At 41.1% G+C, this 24,473-nt stretch overlaps 2 protein-coding genes across 3 annotated transcripts; one reads left to right on the plus strand and one right to left on the minus strand.

The window, feature by feature from the left end:
* The first annotated feature begins 559 nt into the window (after positions 1-559).
* On the plus strand, positions 560-6,812 carry irf10 (interferon regulatory factor 10). Its single transcript, XM_087833476.1, has 9 exons — positions 560-595; positions 811-993; positions 2,775-2,970; positions 3,145-3,221; positions 3,949-4,003; positions 4,738-4,839; positions 5,093-5,479; positions 5,578-5,696; positions 6,321-6,812. The coding sequence occupies exons 2-9, from the start codon at positions 823-825 to the stop codon at positions 6,423-6,425; spliced, it is 1,212 nt and encodes a 403-aa protein (XP_087689602.1). The 5' UTR covers positions 560-595; positions 811-822; the 3' UTR covers positions 6,426-6,812.
* A 170-nt stretch (positions 6,813-6,982) lies between these two features.
* On the minus strand, positions 6,983-24,141 carry zmp:0000000926 (uncharacterized). Of its 2 annotated transcripts, none has more exons than XM_006796478.3 (3): positions 23,650-24,141; positions 8,907-10,633; positions 6,983-8,575 (listed from the first exon to the last, which is right to left on the minus strand). In XM_006796478.3, the coding sequence occupies exons 2-3, from the start codon at positions 10,473-10,475 to the stop codon at positions 8,117-8,119; spliced, it is 2,028 nt and encodes a 675-aa protein (XP_006796541.1). In that variant the 5' UTR covers positions 10,476-10,633; positions 23,650-24,141; the 3' UTR covers positions 6,983-8,116. The 2 variants fall into 2 exon arrangements, with proteins under 2 accessions (XP_006796541.1, XP_006796542.1); XM_006796479.2 differs by lacking the exon at positions 23,650-24,141 and adding an exon at positions 13,262-13,521.
* Positions 24,142-24,473: the final 332 nt, after the last annotated feature.

Here is a 24,473-nt window from a genome sequence, read left to right on the forward strand (position 1 = left end):
CCTAAATCTGTTTATACAGTCACATTGTGGCGACTTTTTATAGGGATAAAAGGATAGGCTTAGAGGTCCGACTGGGCTTCAGGGGCGGTTATGAGTAAGGTTGGAGTGTATTTCCAATGTAATGTGTTTTAAAACCATGAAAGACACAGCTGTGTCTGTGTTCATTCCCCATTTAGACTCGGTTCTACACAAGTGCTCATTCAGATTCTCCCAGCTAATTAATGAATACCTGTAAACTTTTTTTTTAGTAGTTTTCTGGTTCTAGTTAGCTGTTTTTACACAATAATGTGTCCTTGGTTGGAGTTTTGTGATCAAATGCACATTTAAATCGTTGACTTTAAACGGTGACTACAAATTGACTTCAAAAAGCGGTTTTACATTTTTACAGTTTTACATTTAAGTCTTTGCCTGAATGCCATCCGCGTGGCACAGTGAATTCACTCTCTTTCATTCACCTTCCTTTGAAACGAATCTACCTTCGTGGCAGCTCTGCAAGCGAGGGGGGAAACCGAAAGTATCAAATGAGTTAAAGCTTTCGCTTTCGCTTCCAAGAGCCCACTTAATTTTAGTTGCGACTTCTTCATTTAAGCTTGCGGTGAGATCCGTTTGTGTTAAATTGATAAACTTTTAGTCTGTTTTTGGTCTATTGTGCCGTACTTAACATCACATAAGAAGCTCGGACGGCAGCGAGATAAAAAAATACTGGTATTTTTCCAGTTTGCAAGGTGGGAACGTGATTAAACTGTGCTGGGTCAACTGTGCACATGTCTCTGACATTTGAAAGTGGAATTTTGTTCTTCTAAGACACAGTATGTTCTGAAGATGGATGACGGGGCTAAGTTGCACCTGAAAGAGTGGCTCATAGTCCAGATAGAGAGTGGGGAATATGAAGGACTTTGCTGGGAGGATGAGAACAAAACTATGTTCAGGATACCGTGGAAGCACGCAGCCAAGAAGGACTACAAACAGACGGAAGATGCGGCGTTGTTCAAGGTCAACATTTTCTAAACTTTTATTTTCCAAAACTGTAAACGTAAAATTTGCCGAAAATACTGTTTGGGGGTGTTTCAAACTGCATAAATAATCGGATCCCAATTTGAGATTGCGTTGAAGTAATCTGGACGATACCCTTATTTCCTGCACTGGATTATTGTCATAAGAACTTAAACCATAGCAGATGCAAAGGAAATGAGAAAACATTCATTTCACTGAACATTAGAAGTGGAGGGTGTTTAGTTTTTCGCCAGATTGTTGGACGGTTGCAGATGGTCGCATTAATGATCTGCAAGTCTTTGTTAGGAAGTGTTTTTTTTTATTATTGTTTTTATTTATTTAACTTTAACTATGTGAAAGAAAAAAAATTGTCTACTGATAAAATCCGTTACTTTGCTGTGTTGGCCAGGCCTAATAGTGGCCTGGCCAACACAGCAAAGTGCTTTTTAATGGTCACTAGGAGGCAGCCAAGTTTGACTGAACAGAGGCGATATGGACTAAGGTTATTATTAAGTGACCATAAACTAGAACTAGGTATAAAATAAATAACTGGAATTAACAATAAAAAAAAACACCGAATAAAATTAAAACTTCATTTTCAAGAAAGAGAGAAAACCAAGAAACGAAACCTAGTTTCTCACTAAAATACAAATATTCAGTAAAAGTTTGTGTTGAACCATTTTGTAATACAAAATATCCATGTTAAAATCTCAATAAACTAATAGTGTTTGTAACACAAAGTAAACAAAAACTCACAATTTTCAAAAATTAAAAACTGAAACTCAGCTTTGGAAGCAAAATGAAACTGAACAGATTTAAAAGCAAAAGCTGAAAACATAATGAAAAAGAAAAGACGATATTAATACAAAGCTATAATAACTAGACTATATGACTTCACTGGATTTATTCATCTGAAAGTATGTGGTAAACAATATATTTTTATTTACGTATTTATAGCAGAGAAATAATTATTTTATATCTGTTTCAATAGATGTTTGGTTTATCACTTTATTAATGCAAGTCAACTCAAATTTATTTATATAGCACCAAATCACAACAGCAGTTGCCTCAAGGTGCTTTATATTGTAAGTTAAAGAGAAAGAGAAAATCGCAACAATCCAAGCCCTCCTATGAGCAAGAGCTCTGGCAACAGTGGAAAGGAAAAACTTCCTTTCAACAGGAAGAAACCTCCAGCTTACCCCGGTTAAGGGAGCGATAGCCATCTGCTGCGATGGGTTGGGGATCAGGGGAAGAAGATTGGAAAGACACGCTGTGGAAGAATGCCAGAGGTTAATAATAACTCATGTTTAATTGCAGAGTGGTGTATTAACACATAGAGAGTAAAAAACGTGAGTGAAAAAGAAAAATCGTGCATCATGGGAAGCTCCCAGTAGCCTAGACTTATTGCAATGTAACTAAGGGAGGATTCAGAGTCCCCTGATCCAGTCCTAACTATATTCTTTGTCAAAAAGGAAGGTTTTAAGTATTTTAAACATATTTATGAAAGAATAAACCCAAAAGTCTAAAACTGCTATTTGAAAATATCCCTACTTGTTATCTTTTTCTAAAGCAATTCATTTCAATTTTTCCTCAATGATGGTTTGATGAATTCACACTTTTAATAATTTAATGATAGAAAAGAAGATTAATCAGACACTTGCAGATGATGAAGTGCATCAAAACATGCTTTAAATATGTTGAAGTTTAGAGTTCCATTCAGTTTTCTTTCATGCGACCACTTCTAAACATAGATTGTCTCATATTTTAATCTTTGTATTCAGGCTTGGGCTGTGTACAAGGGCAAATATAGGGAGGGCAGGGACAAAGCTGATCCCACCATGTGGAAGACTCGTCTACGCTGTGCACTTAACAAAAGCACAGACTTCCAGGAAGTCCCTGAACGCAACCAACTAGATATCACGGAGCCATACAAGGTCTATCGCATCCAACATGATAACGGCCAATCCAGGCCAGCAGGTAAAAACCGAGTGTAAGAGTTTCTTATATATATCTTTGATCTATCTACAGTTTTTGAGCTTTTTTTTTTTTTAAAAATTATCTTTACTTTACAGGGTATTGCTTTAACTATATAGTACAGTATATATGAGTATTTTATTTGTGCTAACTTTATCTACTTGTTGCTCTTCTCAGAGTCTATTCAAATAAAGGATCAAGTGATGCACCATGCCAAGAGTTCTCCAAGGACCCCCGCTTATCTGGACAAATTGGTAAACTAACCCATGCAGCCAGCAATCCCTGGATTAACAAAATATCTGATAGTGGATTATGCAGTGGATACACTGTAATAATCCTAAAGAAATGAAGAAAACATCAGTTTGCTTTTAAATGGGAATATTACTTCTATTATTTCTTGTTGGCACTTCATTGCAATCGAGTTTTGAACGGAGTTTAAAGAGTTATCGATTATACTATTTTGGATCTTTTCATTTATATTCTTTGCATGATTACGAGTTTAAAATAATCCTCATTTAATTAATCCGGGGTGTTGGTACAGGTACTCAGTTTATCTCTACAAGCTGTTTTATCTTATCTCCTTTTATGTGAACTTTCTTCTGATTGGTTGTCCCTCATAAACAGAAGGTGTGAAGAACACATAGGTGTTCTTTGCTCAAAGCCAGAACTGTGTGCTTGAGATAAGTCAGTGAAATGTCTGCTTTCACTGACATAATACAGAGCAGTCAAACTGTCTGAAACCAAGAATTTAGAGCAATCTGAAACCTGATGACTACTGCATATGCTGGTCAACTTAATATAATAAACATCCATGAATATAAATAGATAAAAATGTAAAAAAAAGTCACCTTTAAATGTGTATGTGTTCACCACGGTACACAACAGTGTGCACCTCCAATAAGAAGCTTTTGCTGTTATGTTAAAAATGTTACTTATAAGCCTCATCCAATGTTTATCTAACCTCGGTTTCATTTTTTGTAGCCCCCAAATACAAAAGAATCCTTTCAAGGAGACAAAGAAGAAAAAATATTAACAGGTAAGACTTACATACACAAACTGGTACATCACTATAGAACCATTAAGGATAATCATGACCACAAAGATCAAACATTTTTTGTAAAAGTGTACATTTATCCCTGCTAGGTTTCACAGTGGGCATGAGATTGTTATGGCATTTGGTCACCTTTGAGCTATTTACTTGTTCATTTTCCTATATACGAGTTGACTGCAGTGATATGTTGTCCAGGGCCCCATATTGGCCCTTTTCTGTGTTCCCAAATGGTTTGTGAGATGCTGATTGGGTAAACATATGATTTGGGTGAGAAGTTGGCTTACATTGGGATACTGATGCTGTTAACACAGTTATATTTTTGCTGAAGGGGTTCCTGCTGGCTGCAAAAAAAGACGAAGCCATTTGCTCCATAAATCAGTCATTTTCTAAACTTGACTCTTTAGACAGAATTAAATTCCATTTTGAACAGTTTTTTTTTGTAGTGCCAGAAGGACTCTCGTATTTCTTTTTGTCAGTCAACTGTTAGTTAGATTGCTGTCAAATTGGTTTTTCTTTATTTTTGGTCAAACTGGATTGGTAAGATAGTCACCCTTATGTCAAACTGTTTGTTGACATGGGAAAAATGTCTGTTTCATTCAGATGGTTTGATATGCCAACCCTTACTTCTCAGAATTTTACTCAGCTTAAAAGTAAAAGCAGCAACGTTACACACTGCATACTGTGCTGAGAAAGTTTTATGTGTGTTTTTTCTGCTTTAGAAAACCTGATGAGGGAGCACATGTACTGTGAGTTAGTGGAAAAACATCAAAACCAGGCCCCTGCACCTATAGCCTTCTTTAATCCTACACTTGCTATATCAGGTAAGAGCATTTTTAGGATTATGCACAGACAGGCGAACGTGTTGTTGGCTTTTTCAGCATATGGTCTGGAACAGATACTATCTTTTGTGTGTATTTTTTAAAATAGAACTATTTTGTTATATTTTGTAACTCTGTAATTTATTTTATTATTTAGTTTACTCTAGTTATTGTTCTGGCTTTCTTGGAGCAACTGTGACCACAGAATTTCCTCTGGGATTAATAAAGTATTCTGATTCTTATTCTTATCTTAAAGACTTCCGTATGCAGGTGATGTTGGTGTATCAGGGCCAGATAGTGATGAAAGTGACCACCAGGAGTCCAGATGGGTGTTTTATCCTGCAGGGACATGTTCCTTTAGGAAATGAGAAGATTTACGGACCCTGCACTGCCCAACAGCTTTCTTTCCCTTCCCCGGGCTCTGTATGCCAGCCACCCACTATGGCTGAAGCAATGAATCGCCTTCTTTGTCACCTGGAAAGAGGTGTTCTATTATGGGTGGCCCCAGATGGAGTGTTTATCAAGAGATTCTGCCAGGGCAGAGTGTACTGGAACGGCCCCATGGCCCAACACACCGACAAACCCAACAAACTGGAGCGAGAAAAAACCTTCAAACTGCTTGATATACCCACATTTCTCAATGGTAAGGCAGCTCATGCATACATCACAAATCTTTCCTCCATGCAAACAGGTGTTGTGTTTTTATCATCGATCTGAATATACCAATTATCATCTGCACAGGTCTCCAGAACTATCTACAGGGGAGGGGGCCTACACCCTCTTATGAGATTGAGCTCTGCTTTGGAGAGGAATATCCAGACCCCAATGTACCTAAAACCAAGAAGCTGATCATGGCTCAGGTGGGTGGGAAAACTTTACAGATTTACTTACACATTGTCACTGTTTAGCATCTGGTTGTAAATAATATATCAAATATCTTTTTAAATTTTTTTATTTGATTTGCTCATAAAAACAGGGGATTTAATTAAAAAGTTTTCAGTTTCAAATTAAGATTCATATTCTATAAATCTTCTGCGCAATGAGTTAAAATGGTGGTCAAATGGCTCCTCCTGTCCATGTGTTGAATCATCCTTGGTCAAGGTATCAAACACCAAGTTGGTGCATCCATCATAGCATAAATGTTAGATAAAAGCACTGGATGAATGAGACTCATAGTGAAAAAGTGCTACTCTATATAAATACCAGTCCAATCCAATCTATGTCCCTTTTACAGTTACTCCCCTTAGAATGTCATTCAGTGATATGTGACAGTGCATCTGATTGGCTGTCATCCCCTTGTACATTTTTAAAATACCCCACCTGGTAAATATTAACTAAATTTTATGTCAAGCTGAAAAGTCTTTTGCCTTCCAAAGTCAAATCAGGACTTTGGAACATGAGCTCGCCGTGCAGCAATAGTAATGTCAACCAGCAGAGGTCCCCATAAGCATATTAATTGTGTATCACAATGTCCTGTTGGTCAGGTGGTTCCCTTGTTTGCAGTGGAGCTATTGCAGAGGTTCAATTTGGCAGAAACTGAAGAGAAGCCTCTGACCATCACCTCCAACACAGCGGGAGAGAAGATGTAGGAGGATGAGGAAAGCTACCGTGCTTCAGGGTAGGCTTGGACAGTGTACAAGTGGATTACTGAAGGTGTGTTTCTTCCCTGTAAAGACACCCGCAGAGCATTACAGTGTTGTCAGCAGAGATGGAGATGTGTTTAAGAAACATATCATTGCAACACTGACCTGTTTGCAATGCATCAAAATAATTTGCTTTTTATTTCTACCTTTTGTTGACTGTAAAGTGTTACCAAGTGCTCTGCAAACATATTGTTTAACCCAATAAAATGTGCTTCCAAAATACTGTAACATTAAACCTTTATCATGTATCCAATATTGATCTCATATATATATTTAGAGTAGTACTGCTAAGTAATTTAAATTCACAATGCTTTACAACAAATGGCATGAATAAAGTGACACTTGTAAATAAATCTATAAAGCTTTTTTTTCCTTTATTTCTAGCCAACATCATATAACATTCACAATTTTTTAAAAATATACATTTTTGTAGCTATAACATTTAAAAAGAAAAATCAACTTTTTGAAAAAAAACAAAAAAAAAAAACCAAACTAAAGTGAGAGAGTGTGCTGAATCAGAGAATACCCGTATCTGAGTTTAAAATACTTTCATCATTTTCCCTGCCTTCAAACATATACAGTACATAAAAAATGAGATGGGAACAAAAGCGTACAGTACACAGGGGTCAAGAGTATTCACAAAGCATCATGTTCCAACGTGTTATTAGCACCATTACTCTTCAGCCATACTGCACTTTTTTACTCTTTCCATCATTCAGTTTTTAATAGAAAAACACCATGAGTGTCGAGGCGATGTGGCACAGACCTGTCTGTGTGGGTGGGATTGTCTGTTACGCAGTTTTCATTAGTGTTCTTCCTTTCTCAGAGATAATGTTAAGAACATATTGGAGAGTAATGCCTTGACGAACAACCGTTTGAAATGACTCCCAGTGATGAGAATAAAAAAAGGCTAAGAGTTGCTCGTACATTCACCTTGCCTGCCCAGGCCGACCCGTAGGCATTGGCTCAGAAGCAAGAAAAGAAGAAAAAGAAAAGAAAAATGCATTGCAAAATTGACAGAGAGATTGCATTAAATCTGTTTAGCATATTTACTGTATATAACACCTGTAATGCAATATATATATAGTCAATTTTTGTTCATGTATATCTGCAATTCTTCAGTAGCATTAACTTTCATAACACTGATTGAAAATACCCTGCAGCAAACACTTTCAGTAAGTAGGTGTGGGGGACAACAACCATTACAAAAACAGAGTGAACACACAAGTGCTTGATTGTCTCACTAAATGTCATCAGTGTTTGTAAGCAGCCATCCAGAGAATCTTCAGCTGCTGCTCCTTTCAGGGCTGTGCTAAGTTAAATATGAGGGATGGAAAGGAAAGGAAAGGAAAGGAAAGGAAAGGGAAAAAGGTGAAAGGAAAGGAAAGGAAAGGAAAAAAGGGTAATGAAAGGAAAGAATGGTGGAGGAAGGGGCCTTAATAGAGTTGACTATCATTTGGGCAGCAGTATGGACACCTGCAAATTGTGTTTTCTGTTGTATATATATATATTTTTTAAATTTCCTTCCCTGCAACCCTGCCTTGAGGTCTCTCCATTGTTTGTCTTGGTTGGTGCAACAGAGACAAGGAGGGTGTGTATGTGCGCCTGTGTATGTGTAAGTATGCATGTGCAGAGTTCTACTGCCACTTCATTAGCTTGGAGCCATGAGGTAAATCCAGGAGGCTTTCATCAGTTCTGGTTGAGGGAAGGGTGTCTGGGGCAGACCAGCGCCGTTTGCGTGGGCGCTGCTGGTCCTTAGCCAAGGGCTCTCGGGCCAGAGCGCTTGGAGGGGCCGGCACGGTTGGATGTGGGTGTTGAGGCAGAGGGGGAGGAGGAGGTGGTGGTGGCATCTCCTCCCTGTGCGAACTGCTGGACTCTGCTGCAGCCCTCGAGGGTAGTTGCGTGCGATGGGTCCTGGAGCTGGTACGAGTGTGTGTCCGATGGGTCGGGGTGGGGGTGAGGGCCAAGCAGACATCACCCTCTGTGAGCTGGCGGCAGGGCAGGCTGTACAGCTGTGTGGTTCTCTGGGGACAGCAAGAAGACCAGCCTCTGTCTTGCACAAAGAACGGATACTCCACCAAGACCTTCAGTAACTCCTACACAAAACCACAACATTGTTAAAAACTCAAAGAAAAGACAGTGCATGTCTGGCACTTATTATCAATACAGTGACACGTTGGTGTTTAGTGAAATGTATAAAGAATTAAACAACCTATAAAATGCAGCTTTTGACCGGGAAATATCAAAGCAACCTACACTATGAATAATCACTAAGTTTGTCCTATAATATTTTGGCTATCTACTTGAGGATTTATATCTATCTATGTGTGTGTGTGTGTGTGTGTGTGTGTGTGTGTGTGTGTGTGTGTGTGTGTGTGTGTGAAATTCAAGTGTAAGCTTAAGAAGATATGTCAAAGCAAAGCTGACCTGAGTGTTGCGGTCTGTGAGATGGACATGCAGGTGACTGAAGCCTTGTGTACTACTGGGGGAAATCTGCAGGACGGTGCAGGTGCTGAGGTGGAATTCTGGGGAGGTATCTGCACTCCTCAGGAAGTCCTCAGTCCTCAGCTCCTCCACCCGCTTCAATCGCCCGCTGGCTAGCTCAATCAAAGAACCCTTGGTGAAGTGAGGTAGGAGTGCAGGGGGAGATGGGTGATGATGGGAAGGAGACAAATCTCTCCCTCTGTCTCTTTCTCTGTCCCGTCGTCTCTCACGCTCACTGTCTCTTTCTTGGTCTTTGTCAAACTGTGATTGTTTCTGTTTTTCTTTATCTGTACTGCGCTCCCTCTCCCTTTGTGTGACCTTGTCTCTTTCTTGGTCTCTGTCCTGGTCTCTTTGTGGCCTGTCATGGCTGTTAGGTAGACCCAGTGGTGAGTGTGGGGAGTTCCTAAAGTTGTGCTGTCTGGGGCCTGGCTCCCTGTGCAGGCTGTAAAGACTTGTTCCTGAGGAGCTGTAGAGTGGATAGGTTTGAGCCTGAGGGCTGGAGGGACATGCCGATCCCAAGGAGTAGATGATTTGGGTTTCAGCTGGTGTGGCCCCTAGGTGATCCAATAGTCCCCCTCTACTTGCCCTGGAGTCTGGTCCAAGAGGATGGGGAGTGAGAGAAAGCAAATTGGAGCTGGTCTTAACTATTCCAGGCAGATGTCTATCCTGCAGTGAGGAATGTGGCTCAGCGGCCCCCTGAGCTTGAGAGTCTGACAAAAATGGCCCTCCAGAATGGATACGTGGTGTTAGATCCTCCTGCTGTCGCCGTCCACCATTGGCATGGGAGCTATGTGGACTAATATCAAGCTGGGCTCTGCTGCTATCATTCCCATAGTCTCCCGTGAGCAGAGGCCTGGAGGCTGAGGCAGTCCTGCTGCCCGACCCATCCAGGCCATTGGGCCGCTTTCCCAAGTACCTGGGTCTCACTTCAACTAAGCTTGGTTCTTGGGAGTAGAGAGGGTGGTGGCCAAACAGGTATGATGGGGAAAAGAGAGAGGAGCTATAGTCCCGCCGACCGCTGTTAATATAGGACCACATCTCTCTGGGACTGGCTGGGAAGGGAGTCTTAAAGGATGAAGTAGAGGAGGATGATGGAGAAGGTGGCAGAGAAAGGGGAACCTCCCCTCTGAGCCACCTGGAGTGATGGGGCAGGGATGAGGAAAGAGGATCATCTCTCCAAGCGGGTGATCCTGAGCCCCTCCTTTCGCTGACCTGCCCTGTGAAGAGCGGAAGAGAAACAGTGGGTGAATAGCTTAGGGTCCATGGTATGGGCACAGGGAGGCCTGGTATTGGAGCAGGAAGGGGTGGAGGAGTATGTAGGAGATGCGGGTTCGGATTTGCCTGGACACGGTCCCTTTCACTGGCTTCTCCTCTCCCTATACTGGACCGACTCCGCAGAGGTACAGGGGGTTTAAACTCATCCAGGGGGATGTGGTGTTCTGCTGATCCTTGGCGAGACTCCCTCTTCTTCGGAGGGAGGCACTCTTTGCCGCGGTCAGGGCTGGGATTCATGGGTGGGCTCCAGCGGCAGTGGGGGCCCCCTGTTTATGGGTGTAGGCTAGGTCACATGGGCCTCACGGGAGAAAGAGGGGTGCAGACAGAGGGGAAAGCTGACACACAGCATCACTGTCAGATCACTGTGGATTCTCTTGCGCTGAAGCACCACTCACCTACAGAGAGGATAAAAGAGAACAGAAAACAGAGATAGGTGGGTAAACTTGAGGGAGGGGACAGAGACAGAAGTAAGAGAGATTAAGTGTGAACACTGAAGAGGAACAGTCTGTTAGGTCCTGGCATCAGTTGTAGTTAAGACTTAGCTGTCAGTCTGGTCAGACATACAAACAAACATTCTGCTGTATCAGGCAGATGGAGAGAAATCAGTTGGTGACTCCCTCTTCCAAACTACTTTAAAGAGGTTAGAAACTCCAAGCTTTTCTGATTGCTGTAGCTAATTAGTCATTACCTATGCAGTGCGGTGGGACTGAAACCACCCAACTTACTCGATTCATTCAAACACATTACTCCCACATGTGGGCTAAAAATACATTTTGCAGCCAGTGAAGTTCAGAGGCAGTGCAGTATGTATGTGTATGAGTGCGCAAAAACACACACGTAGAGCACTCACAGCAGGAGAGTTTTCATCTCTGACTCTCAGGGGATGATTGGAATATGCAGATACGTTTTTGTACCACTTTCATGAACCACCCCCTCGACACCCTCGGGTGCTGTCTTTATTCTATATAAGCCTTACTACTAACACCCCTCCAACCCTTCTCTCTGAGACAAGCACATGGACAGCAACAGACACACAAATACTCCCCTCAGGCAGCTGTACTTACTCCCCCAGTGAAAGGCAAAGCTGGTCACCACCCACCCAAAGCTGACAGAAGCACTGTTGATATTACCACCAGTTGTTGTGGATACAGGGTATATGTCTTTGCATATTAATTATGTGTCACAGCAGGGAATGCAGGGGAAAAGAATGCGCGTCTGTTTGCGTCCCTGCACGCACGTATGCGATGTTTGTTTGCGTGCATGTGTTATTTTTCTTTTTTCCCTGGAAAAATATGTGAATGTGTTTATTTGTTTAGGTCTTTGTGTGCGTGTGTGTTTGTGTTCGAGTCCTCAAATGTGTCAGAGATTTTGCAGCCTTGTTTCATTCAGTGAGAAGTGCGGGGGAGCTCCTTCAATTCTTCTCCAAATGCTTTAAATGAGCTCTTTTGAAATGATGGCTGCCACGCTCCGAGTCCAGCTGTTCCCTCCGCCGCCACCGCCGTCGTTGTTGCCGCCGCACCAGCCCCGCACTCACCCGCAAGTCTGTCTCAACTGCCTACCGACTCCCTGCCGTCTCACCATCCGCCACACTGTCACCATGGCAACTGTATCCACACACACTCACACATCCAGCTGGTTAGAGAGGTTAGATAGGGATACTCCATAGAGAGGCGGGAACACTGTTGCTCATCAAGTGACTTGGTCCAAAAACAGAATAAGTGTTAGAGTGGAGCAAGCTGTTTGTGCATCTGAGTTGAAAACTGAAAACTGGGCAGTGAGAGGAGGGGCTTCCTTTCATCCCGGTTGCGGGCAAGAAAGGTGAAGAAAATTCGTAAATGTTTATAATGCACAATAATTAGGTTAGTAGATGAAGCAGATGATGAGGGTCAATGTTAAGTGACTTCTTTTAAGTTATGCGGAAAGCTGGGGGCTAAAAAAAGGCCTTGTGTTTCAAAAAATATATATTCTGGATATGGGGCCTTAATCGGACGTTATGTAATCTACAGACATTTTCAATGTGAGTTCATCTGAGCTGTTAATATTTATGTTCACAATAATTTGTTAAATTCATTGACTTAAAGTTTTATTGATTTCTTCAATATGCCAAAAAAGCCTTTTTAGAAAGCAATAAAATCAACGTAAAAACAAACATCAAAATCAACAAAGTATTCAAAGGTTTTCTTATGTTTTTTTTTTCTATAGCAGAATTTCATTAAACAAGCACTTGTCTAGAATCCAGATGTCTTAAATAATAATAATAAAAAAAATTGGCTTCAGCTTTTGTCCTCAAATGACTCTTATACTCTCGCCATCTTGACAGTCATTATGAAAAAGGTTGTCAAAATAGACCGAATATAAACTTGCCAAAAAAAAGTACAAGAAAACAAAGAACACAATTGTACATGTGGAGGAGTTTGCAGAGAAATGTCAGGTTCTAACAGAATACTCCTACACTGTGCAGACATGCACACAGAGAGTTGGAATTTAGCTGGAGCTACTGTTGTTGTAACATTTAAATATATCAAAAGCGTCCGATCAAAGCCATAATGATGTTACATGTTCCTTCCAATTAGGGATTCCTCAGTTTTTTGCATGGCTTTGTAACAATACATGCAATTAATAAATGCAAGTGTGTCTCATTTTCACTACAACTTATAAATTAATCCATAAATTTTCTTTTTATTATACTGAAATGCAAAATGCTTACATTTTCAACTTCTGAACAACTTCAAAATTTGACATGTACATTTGCAGTGCTCTTCCTCGTCCCGCCTTTTCTCTTGACACATTACTCAGGAGTAATGTCCAACATCAGAAAAATAGAACTGCTAAATTTTGGTTGCTACTTTTGCCTACTTTGATATTTCGCCTATTTTTTTTTTTTTAAAAAAATAAAGAAACATCAAACAATAGTTCCATCATTCTAACTGCAACAAAAACACATGTAATAGGTGCTGTTATCCAAGGAGAAGACAGACAAGTTGATGGAGTTGCAAGTTGTTGTGACTTGATGTCACACTGACCTTACAGCAGGCTAAGCAGACATCCCGGAGTTGGCAGTCATTCATATTGTAGTCCTCCCAGAGGGTCAACCCACTCCTCAGCTCCTTACTGTGCTACACTGCTTCTCCAAAGCACTACAGCCAGTTACAACACCCGCAGATATCAGCAGCTTCCAGCTACACACTCCCTCTGATCTCTGTACGCATGAAATAGCACCAGCGAGCCCACCAAACTGAGGGAAAAAACTGAGAGCCTGCTATCCGTCTCTGTGTCTGTTGTGTATGTGAGTACGTGTGTGTCAAGTGAGTGTGTATATGCTTGTGTGTGCAAAGGGCTGAGGAAATGAGTAATATCTAGCAGTGAGAAACATGTCTGCTATGCAGAGCCACACAGGCAGACCAGTTGCTGCTGCCGCCCACTTGCTTTAATCACTGTGAGGGATACAAACATGCATACACTCATATACACACACGCATACACATATATGTATACATTGTATACATATTTATATTTATATATGTGTGTGTACACTTATATAAATATATATATGCACACACAATCGAGGATGCAGCCCATATAGATTATATACTGCTCACCCAATCTTAAATGCATAAAATAAAATAAAAAAAAAATCTGTAATGAAAATCATTCATCTATATGTGTGAACATATTTCAGAAGACATGCTGCCACATTAAAGTAAGGGAGGGATAAAGGGGAGGCAGAGACTGTTGAGAGACAGGGAGGGACGTGGTAGGAGGCTCATCCTACACACACTCTCAGACTTAGGCTTTTGCTGCTGCCTCTGACTCAAAACTAAACCTCACATCCATCAAGCACATGCACACACACACACACACACACACACACACAAACACACACAAATACACACACACGATACTTGTTCTTTTTTGTTTATCTGTAGTTTCATCTGAATTTGCGTCCTTTGTTCTCATCAAAGCACTTTATGGCGAACCTGCTTGTTCAAAGAGCTTTTATGAATACATTTGATTTGACTTCATATGTATGCACACACACACACACACACACTCACAGACACACACTCATACTCAAGCTCGTACGCTAACAGGAGCACTGCAGGAGAGCTCTGAATGATTTGCTTCAGTGATTCAGTCGATACAAGTGAAGTGTGTTGGTATAGCGGGTATGGCTTATTAGGACTGTATCAGCGCGAGCAGTGTATTTCATTCACAGCGAGAAATCAAAAACCTGTCAGTGATAAAGCCTTCTGAAAAATAATAAACAGGCCCTGCATTGAAAACGCAATACTATGCAAATAACCCTGTCTGATTCTGGTCAAAGAAACAGGGCCAAACCTCAGCTCAAACGAGCTTATGTTAATTATCAGCACAAAATTGCGATTCAGAAACAAGAACATAAAGTGGAGCACAAGAGAAAACAGGATTTAATGAAGCAATCAAATCATTATTCATGGTTAAGTGAAAAAAGAAATCTTTATGTTCCTTTACAGTTCTATAAGCAAACCATTTGTACCCACCAACAGCACATCAGAAGTTAACCTTGTCTAACTTCTCATCTTCAAAGAAATGGAAAGCTAATCAGACAAGTAGGTGTGTGTTCAAAAATCAGCCTAAAGGCCACATTAAAACAATCTCAGAGTCAGGCAACAACTGCCAAGTGCATCTCCTCTGACATTTAGAAAACATTACTTGTATTTTTTTTCAAAGTGAAAATGATGTGCATTGAGGTTGTGTGGGCATGAGTGCTGTCTGCTAAAGCAATTGTTAAATTTATGTGGGTTATTTGAGTATCACAATCGTATCACAAGAGACTGTAGGTAAAGTCATGAGGCGGTGCAGATTAAGAACAACACGGCATATATTAGGACTTTAAATGAAACTAAATTTTACATTCAAAAATAAAAGTGAAAAAAATATTTTGAAGGTAATTAGATTTTTTTTTATTAGGTAGACTGCTCCACAAGGCCATAATAAATAAAGATAAAATATGCCAAGTATAGTAGGAACAAAGGTAGTTCACAAACAGAACATAATTTGCAGTTGTTAAAAAAAGCTGTATTACGCTATGTTTATTTTATAATTGTTTCTCACTTGTCTTGCATTTCTTTCCAACCCATTTTTAAGACAGCGGGAGCACTTATCGAAGTAATTATAACAAGAGCTGTGAAGAAATACTCAAAATCCATAGTTTATCTTGCAAAACTATATTTATGGTGATGGACATGGACATAAAATCTGAATCACAAGTCCCTTTGTCGCTGTTTACAAAAAAGAAACTTAAATGTAGCTGTGCATTTGCACTTTTTTCTGATCTAGAGCAATAATTAAATATGCACTTTTTTTCTATGGTGTATCACTTTCAACAGTGCAAAGTTACACATTACTGTATGTGGGAGATTGACTGGAATGGATTCGCACTTACGCCTTTACCGCTTGCACTGTAACTTGTTGGCCAATCATTGCAATAGAAAAGAAAGAAAAGAAAAAAGATGAAACGGTTTTATGGCACTGCATATCACAAAGAAGAAGAAAAAAAAAAACATCGTGGCAGATGCCTGCAGAGGCAGGATAACACATTCCAAAAGATTTGTTTTTTTTCTGCACTGCATTGCAAGGGGACGTATCTGTTGTGATTTGGATGAGAGGCTGTAGCCCAACAGACAGAAAAGACAGAAGGCGTATAAAAATCGCTCTGTAATTTACCATAAAGCACTGCACGAACATTTCCACTTATTTTTACATTTTTTAAATATATCTTTCCTTTGTGCTAGTCAGTACCGTAGAAGAGTGTGGCATTTCTTGTATGTGTAGCAAAGACAATAAAAAAAGAAAAGAAAAAAGAAATGTATGGAAAATAAGTCACAGATTTTGAAAACTGGTTCAATTATTTTGCATATTAAGACTTATTCATTATACTATACTAGTACTACTATATGTTGCTAATAATTACACATACCATATTACATATAAGTGGCATATGTAAGTGACTGACAAGATAGCAAGCAGCAGGCAGTTGTAAATAATGATTTACAAGGGTGTGCCAAGGCCCTTCTAATCAGTTAAAAGAGTGACAAATTGCCTTTCTGATGTGACGAGACGAGATGTGGAGGCTGAACGAATAGTTTTGAAAATTTCAACTTTGAAAATTACACAAAAGCAACCAATTTCTAAAACAATGGCTGATTTACTGTACCTTTATTTCATGTATTTTTTTTATTTTTTATTTCAATAAATTGGATGATTATGCAAGATAACCTACCGCTTAAATAAAAGATTTTAATCTAAAATCAACAAAGCCAGGTCAGTTAGCAGATGCAATACTTTCATATTGAAAAAAAAAAAAAACAGGAACTATTTTAAATGTTGAGGTGTAAATAAAATCATATGAACACAGTCAGCTTTTATATGAAACACTATTCAGTATTTGATAGACATTTACACGTAATAGCCCAGTCATAGTGAAAGAGAAGGAAATAGGACTGGGTTCATCACTGGGTATTTACTATGACAGAGGTATAGAAATGACTGTTGTCTTCTACTTATGTAGCACTCTTTGAAATTCAAGCAAATTCAAACGTATATATACAAATATTAACACAACAAACACACACTGCGTGTTAATCATTTATGGTACTATGATACCACTAAGGCGTTTGGTGTACTCTTCCTCAGTCTCTTCTGTTTCTGCTTGTCTCACTCTCTAGCTTTGCACTATTTAATCTGTCCATCTCACACACACACACACACACACACACACACACACACACACACACACACACACACACGGGGTCAGGCCAAGACGAGAAAGGTCAGATGAGTCAGACTACATCCAACAAACCGTAGCAGGAGTGTAAAGTACCATGAGGGGTTAAAGACCTCTACAGTTGAGGATTTAGAGAGCATGGGACATTTTACTTTTTTACATTTTTTTTAAGAAAATGACATTTAATGTGGGGTTCCCCCCCTCCCAAACCCCCACCCCTCCCTCATCGTCATGTGTAGCCTTGTATTAAGTATCCGATCACGTTTCAGGCTGGGTAGAAGATCTATGATGGACGTCTGATGCAGCAGAAATTTGTTGCTGAATGTAACAGATCGGAACAAAGGGAAGAGAAGAGGAGACAAGAGAAGGAGGTGTGGGGAACTGAGGGAGAGAGAGAGATAGCGATAGAGAGATAGATAAAAACAACAAAATTAAAAAATATAATAAACTTTGTTTTGATTTGCACCCACCATTCCCTTTAAGTCAAGCACTGGACAGACAGTGGGATAGTTTTTAATGGATTAAAACCCGCACCATCACATCACAACTGATCCACTGGATCCCCTTTGCTGTAGGGGTCAAGCGTCTTGATTAATGTGTAGACAAGTTAGCAAACATTCTCATTCATTATAATTTTGGTAGAGTGGTGGTAGAGTAAGGTTGAGGTGTGGGGTAGGAGGGGTGGGTTGTGGGGGGGGGGGGGGGGGGGGGGGTGGTGGTGGAGTACTACTAGCTTTGTGCAGCGGATTACTCTACAAAAAGCCAGGCTAAGCTGATAAAAGGACACGGTGATATGGGCTTGTTGGGCAAAACGCCAGGTCAGCCTTCAGGGCACTGACCCATTCTTCAGCAGGATGAGCCAGCAGCCCTGCCCGCAGCAGGTTCATCATAATGAAGATCAGATTATGGCTCAGGAGTTACTATTAACACCCCTACACACACATACACAAATACACACACACACACACGGCAGGCTCCATGTACACAAAAACGTGCATGCAAAGAGTCAAAAGACTGATTCTTTGTTCACTTATGACAGCTGTGTACACCTCATAGCTGCATAAAGTAATAAATATATTGCTATTTTTTTTAGTATGAATAAGATCAACAGTCCAGCAAAAATAAACATCACATATAAACTCCTAAACATGACAACTGAAAATATAACTGCTGAAGATTGCAAGAGCAGAGTTAATAGGAGGAGAGTATGGCAGACTACAATGTGAAGTCTGTAATGTATTGCTGAGTTAATCCCTGTGAATCCTAACTGGTACGGCCTAAGGCAGGCTTAGTATAGTTCTGGGAGGAAATCCCCCTATGTAGTGGTACAGGCCATTAGCCCCTAGGGTATAAATAGGGCAGCTATTGCTCCTTAAGCTGGCTTTTACGCAATATCAGTTAAAAATATGACTTGACTAATTACATGCAGGTCAGCCAGTCAGCAGAAGCAAAAAATTCTCCACCTCATGCTCCTCTTTCTTTGACCGTGGCGGCCTGCTGCTGTCTGTCTCTCTTTACTTCTGTAAATACTTCAGTGTGCACTTCACATACAAGTGTGCACACATGGGTCAGCGTGAAACAACTTGACAGGTATTCTGCAAATCTTGTGGCTGACATTCTCTGGGGCGGGTGTCATGCAATTGTCATTCATTGACATTTAAAGCGTCTGCTGATGGAAGTTTCATTTTTGCATTTTTCCATTGTCTCAGTGTGATCATTTGCCTATAATGTAGCATCTACACCACATATGCTTTCAACCACCAAGTACTTAGTTTGGTTTCAATTTCTAGGCATCAAATAGTTCACAAAGATATAAAAACACACAAAACAAACACCAACTGACTAGTGTTTGTCAGATGAAAACAATTCTTATGCAATAGCAGTGATGTCACGCATTGCAGATGCACAGTCATGCTTTGGTATTTTCACAGGCTCCTTTTTCTTTTAACTTAGATCTCCAACTTCTTATGTACATTCTCTCACAGGTAGAACAGTCAGAGTTTTGGAATTTGTGAATTAGTGACATGATTAGCCCGACTCAGAGCCCTTCATGCAAGCCGTACTCTCACGCTATGAAATCATCAGCTTACGAGTGGGGTGGAGGCGGGAGAATAGGGGAAAGCCAAAGGGAGGGTGATGAAGTCTGATGGGGTGAAAAGAGCTTGAAAGGGAGAGGACAAGTGTCTGCGTGTGTGCGCGTGTGTGTGGCTGAAGAGGAGGGGGATTACTTTTCATTCCAAAGTTTTGTTGTTTTTGGCATTGTCCCCTGGCGACTGCCACTCAAACTGGGTTTCTGTTGGTTGTCTGGTTTAGCAGCAAAATGTCAGCAAGCTGTAAGCAAACATAGTGATGACATCTCCATGGAGAGAGCATGGCCAGGTCTCCTGTTGGTAGCTTAAGTGCCATTCATTTTCAGAGAGACTGTCTAGACTGGCTTCACATATACTGTCTAGAGTACCTTTATCACTGCTGGTATTCAAGGCAACATTGCTATACACTGCCATTATTGCTATTGCTGTACAACCCCTCCCACACCAAATCTGCCAACCAGCCACACACGGTCACAGTCATTTACTCAACACATGCTTATTCAGTTTGTTATAGAGGGTGCTGCAAATTATATCGAAATAGGATTGAGTGGGCTTAATGCTTCGTTTCAAAATGAATACAAGGAAAGTCCCGAATCCACTTGAGAGAGAACCTTTATCACCCATCAATTTGATGATGTCTGCTAATAAAAAGAAGATAAATTAAATTAGTGAAATATGCTTCGATGAGTTATTTTAATATTCTCCAAGACCAAAAAGGGGGGGGGGGAATGAAATGAGTAGGAAAAGAGTGCTCGGATAGAAAAGGTAATATACATCCCACTTTCGGATAGGGTTTAAGGTCACTATTGATACAGGATGTATCAGATGTTACACCTTCAGTACAGTGACACCAAAGCCAATACTGTGCATTCTATTGTTTGTGCACACCGGGTCTGTCTGAGGGAGCAATTTTACTTGCACGGGCTTCAGCAGGCAGAACGGCAGGCTTGGCTGGAAAAACAGTGGGTGTTAGTGGTGGGTGGCCCGGTTGAAAGGTCACTGACCCCTATTGTAGATGAAGTGTGGAGGAGTAGGAGAACATACTGCTTGATCATACACAAGGGTTAGCATGTCAAGGCCAAGGAAAACGATCTGTATATATACAAAGAGCAAGAACAGACTTGGATAACCGGCAGATTAAATATGCAAGTTTGCTTTTGACCACACACATACACTGGTTTATAAGCATATACATATCTTCAGTTAACATAAAAAATAAGCAGATTCAAATGGAGATTCATCGATGAAATGCCACTCCCTGCACCTTCATCTCTTAGGACACACTGATCAACAGGTGTGCTGTCACCTTAAAGCAGTCTGGCACAGTGTCAACTGTATTCAAACACTTGCCTGTGTTTGGGATTATTCATCACACACTCCTGGCTCCTCTGCTGAGCTCCCAAGCCAATTCTCATACCATTCCAATTGTGGGAGTGCTGATCTTGGAACAGCAGACATGCAAGTCCCTTTGACTGACTAAAAATGGCACGAATGAAGAACTACTTCATAATGAAATAAAGTTCACAGAATAATTACCCAATGTCGCAGCTTCTCTTTTCACTATGCCTCCTGAATTAGACGCTGTATGAGTTTATAGTAGGACAGCACTAAGATGACTCCCTGTCCATTCCTTGAGAGGACATGCAAGACAGGCAAAGACACGCAAGCCTTTGTATGCCAATAGGTGTGACTTGGAGTGACAAATGAGAGTGATTATTCCTCACACATCGTGCCTGAATGTTTTCTTGCCTTCTAAGTTCCTGAAAAGAAACTTGTTAAACAAAATTAAAAAGAAAATGAACGCATAAATGAGGTTACGTGAGTTAGGTAAACTCAGACACTCAGACGCGCTTCACTGTGTTCAAGACAGAATTTTCCCCTTTTAAATTCAGCCTTAAAAGTGACTCGCATATATGAGCAACATATGATTTCTTTAATCATGTCTCTGCATGAATTTACACTTCATTCTGTAAGTTTTCCCTTTTTGTGCCTTTCACTTTCAGTCTCCTTACCCCACCCACTCTATGTCTTCCTCTCCGTCTTTCCCTCTCACTCATCTGGGTAGCTGCTTGAGAGCATACACTCAACGTGGGTGGGAGTGCTAGAGTAGAGTATATGACTGTTAACACAAGGTGCAGGGTGTGTGTGTGTGTGTGTGTGTCTGCCTGTCTGCGTGGTGCTGTAGGTGGAGAGGCACAGCAGGGCGTGAAGGAGCGCTGTGATAATGACAGGCCATGCATTATATAACATGCAGATTGCATAAGGAGAAGATTATTTTGGGTCCAGATATTGAGGATGTATAAGTAATTTTTTTCTTTTTTTTTTTCTTTTTTACGTGGGTGTATAGCACTATGCGCACCTCTAAGTGCACGGATGTGCGTTTGTGTTGAAATGTTCTGAAATGTACTCATTTTTGTGGTTTCTTTCGAGGAGTGTGTGGGTGTTAAGTAAACTAAAGTGTATTATGTGTTTGTAAGAAGGGGGCATGAATGTTTTCAGATTTCTTTCATAGCTATCTGCATATCAAAACAAGTATGTGGGAATGTTGGCACATTTGTGTACAGTGTGCATAAGGGTGTCTTTATTGCAAGCTCCCACTCATTATCACTTTTAGACTTCAGAGAGATCCACTTGGAGGGAAAAAAAGGGTTGAGTCTCCCTGTTGGGTGAAAACCTTGTAACTTCCAGTTTTGATGATTTTCGTGTTTGAGCTTGTGTTAAAAGAACACGCGCTCCTCTGTGGACTGCACAAGTTTTATGACTCTCTCTCAGTCACTCAGTCACAAGGTTATGGTCCTGCAGGATGTGCTGTTTGGAGTCACAGAAGTGAGGCAGCACAGATACAGTCTCCGTGTGCCACTGCCTCGTCTGTGCGCCTCGCTCCATGCATGAGTGTGCCCCTGTAAAAATAGACCTCTTAAAGGGCCAGCAGCCACTCAACCTTCTCCCACAAGAGGCCTGTTCTCCTCTACATGGTGACAGTACTCTAAGAAACATGGCATGGGAGAACATGCTGTATTTCTAATTCAGCCCACAGAGAAAAGTTGTATGCCTCTTTTCCAAAATATATATAGAACCATCGCTACATTCAGTTTGCCTCTACATCATTCATAAGGGCACATCTCTGTACACTGAAGTATATCATAGAGCCGTAGGCTTTGACTTGTTAAGTTGCTATAACACAAAATAAACACGGGAGATCTGGGTTTTGAAAACACCCATTTACAACTAGAGCCCTGCTCTGGCATGAACCTGCACTGATACACCAGAGGATCCCTGCTTGAAATTGCAAATGACAAATTCAACATTCAAAGCAGCGATTGCACCTTGTAGATGAAACTCACGTTCCTTTCAGAAACAAGCATCTCTCAAAGCAATCACACTGAGACATAAGACTTCCTGTACACTCCAGCAAATCACCCTCATAATTGAAGTAAGCAAATTAAGTCGATGGGGACAAATGTTATATGCTTCCCTTCAATCACATCTGTAGTTGAGAATTGTTTGAACCTGTGAAATGTTCCTTTATGCAGCATATGGGATGTCACCACAACAGAAGGACAGTGCTTGATGTAGCAGAAATAGATACACAGAAATGATAACTGTGCACACTGGTGGAGTATGAGTCTCCCTCTATCTCTATCTCGAATGGGAAAGAAATGAGGAGGGAGCAGTCAATAATGGAACTACAAACTGGCTTACATGTTCTGTGCTTTCAAGAGGAAAACACAGAAACAGAAAAAATCGAAGTCTTTGACTAAGTAGACTTTTAAAGTTAATTAAAAAAAGAAAAGGGACTTTATAAGTTCTTCCAGTGAATAATTATAAAGCATCTCTTACACTGCTTGAATAGGAACTTAGATCACAGATGCCTAATGCACCTGCCTTTGATTGCACGAGCTCTTTCCTAGACTTGTCCCCAACATCTGCAAATCTTTTTCCCCCTCTACTCCTCCTCCATCATTCCCTTTCTAAATTTTCCCCCACATGGGCTAACCCCACCCTCACCAATATTATACCCATCCCTCCCAATTTAAGTGGGCTCCTCGAGGGCCCCCTTGCTATCTCTGGACCAAGGCTATTTAAGCCCACTGCTCTAATTCTGAAAGCCCTGATCTGCCGTCTGAGGCTGAGTGATGAACCTCCACCTCTCTCACTCTGTCTGACTCCATCTTTCTCACACACTCCTCTCTGGATCAGTCACACTCTCCCTCTTGTTCACACGCTCTCTGTTATTCTCTTCCACGCACACAAACACCCACACACATAGGTGCTGACTTACATGAGTCTGTACAACATGCTCATTCACACGCACACACACACACACACACACACAAACAAACAAACAATTGAAACACATTTTCTAGCAATAATCAGATTAGCTTACTCTCAGAATACATGCACCTACAGTAACTCATGAACCAGTTTTTTCGGGGCAATCGAATCACACAGCCCAGTCTGTTTATCCTGTCACTTGAAGTTGCCAACACACCTGTGCTCTCTCTCTCATACACACGCGCGCACACTCAGAGGAGGAAGCAGTGTGGTCACATACCTTGCCGGGTGCCTTTGCGTAGCAGGTATCAGAGAGTTTACTCATTGGATCAGGCGGCAGCAGGCACGTAGGAATATCCAGTTTTGACACTGCGAGTCTCTTCCTCCTCTCTACTGCTCAGCCTTCCCTCCCTTCATCCTATTCCTGCCTCTCCTCCTTCTCACTTTCTAAACGCCTCTTTGCTCTCTCTCTCTCTCTCTGAGTGACTGTGCTCTCTGTCTCTCTCTTGCTTGATCTCTCCAACCCCCTCCTTCCCTCTCTCTCTCCTTCTCTCTTTCTATCTCCTTGCAAGCACACACCTTGTATATATCTCACTGTTATAACTTCAGTCTACAGTCATCCCCTCAGTAAGTCTCTCTGACACGCAGCAACATTTAATAACTTTTTCTTTCCCCTGCCTAACATGCTCTCTGTCACTCTCTCCCTCGCTGGGAGTGTATAATTAGACAGAGCTCAGTGGTAATACAGTCAGGCTCATTGTGGGAGCCTTAGCGTTGCTGCTCATGTTTGGCTGATAGCCCAGTGGCTTCACTCATTAACCTCCCTCGAGCTGTAGAATGGACCGGCCCACAAGCTGTGCTATTTGCTGCAACACCTCAGCCTCTTAGCCCATCAGCCAATCACAGTCGGCGTGGACAATAGAAAAGGTGTGCTTGCTGGGCACACAGTACTTGTAGGTAAGAGAGCTAAACATAATCACTAAGTATTGACATACTGTGACAGATGAAGTGTAATACCAGCTGTCCAGATCTGACACACTGAGAGTTTCGTCATAGTCATAACAAGTCAGTTCTCTTTTTAGCGTAATCACTTGTTCATGATCT

The sequence above is a fragment of the Neolamprologus brichardi genome, chromosome 20 (assembly GCF_056152115.1).
Source record: "Neolamprologus brichardi isolate AB-2024 chromosome 20, ASM5615211v1, whole genome shotgun sequence".
Taxonomy (NCBI): domain Eukaryota; kingdom Metazoa; phylum Chordata; class Actinopteri; order Cichliformes; family Cichlidae; genus Neolamprologus; species Neolamprologus brichardi.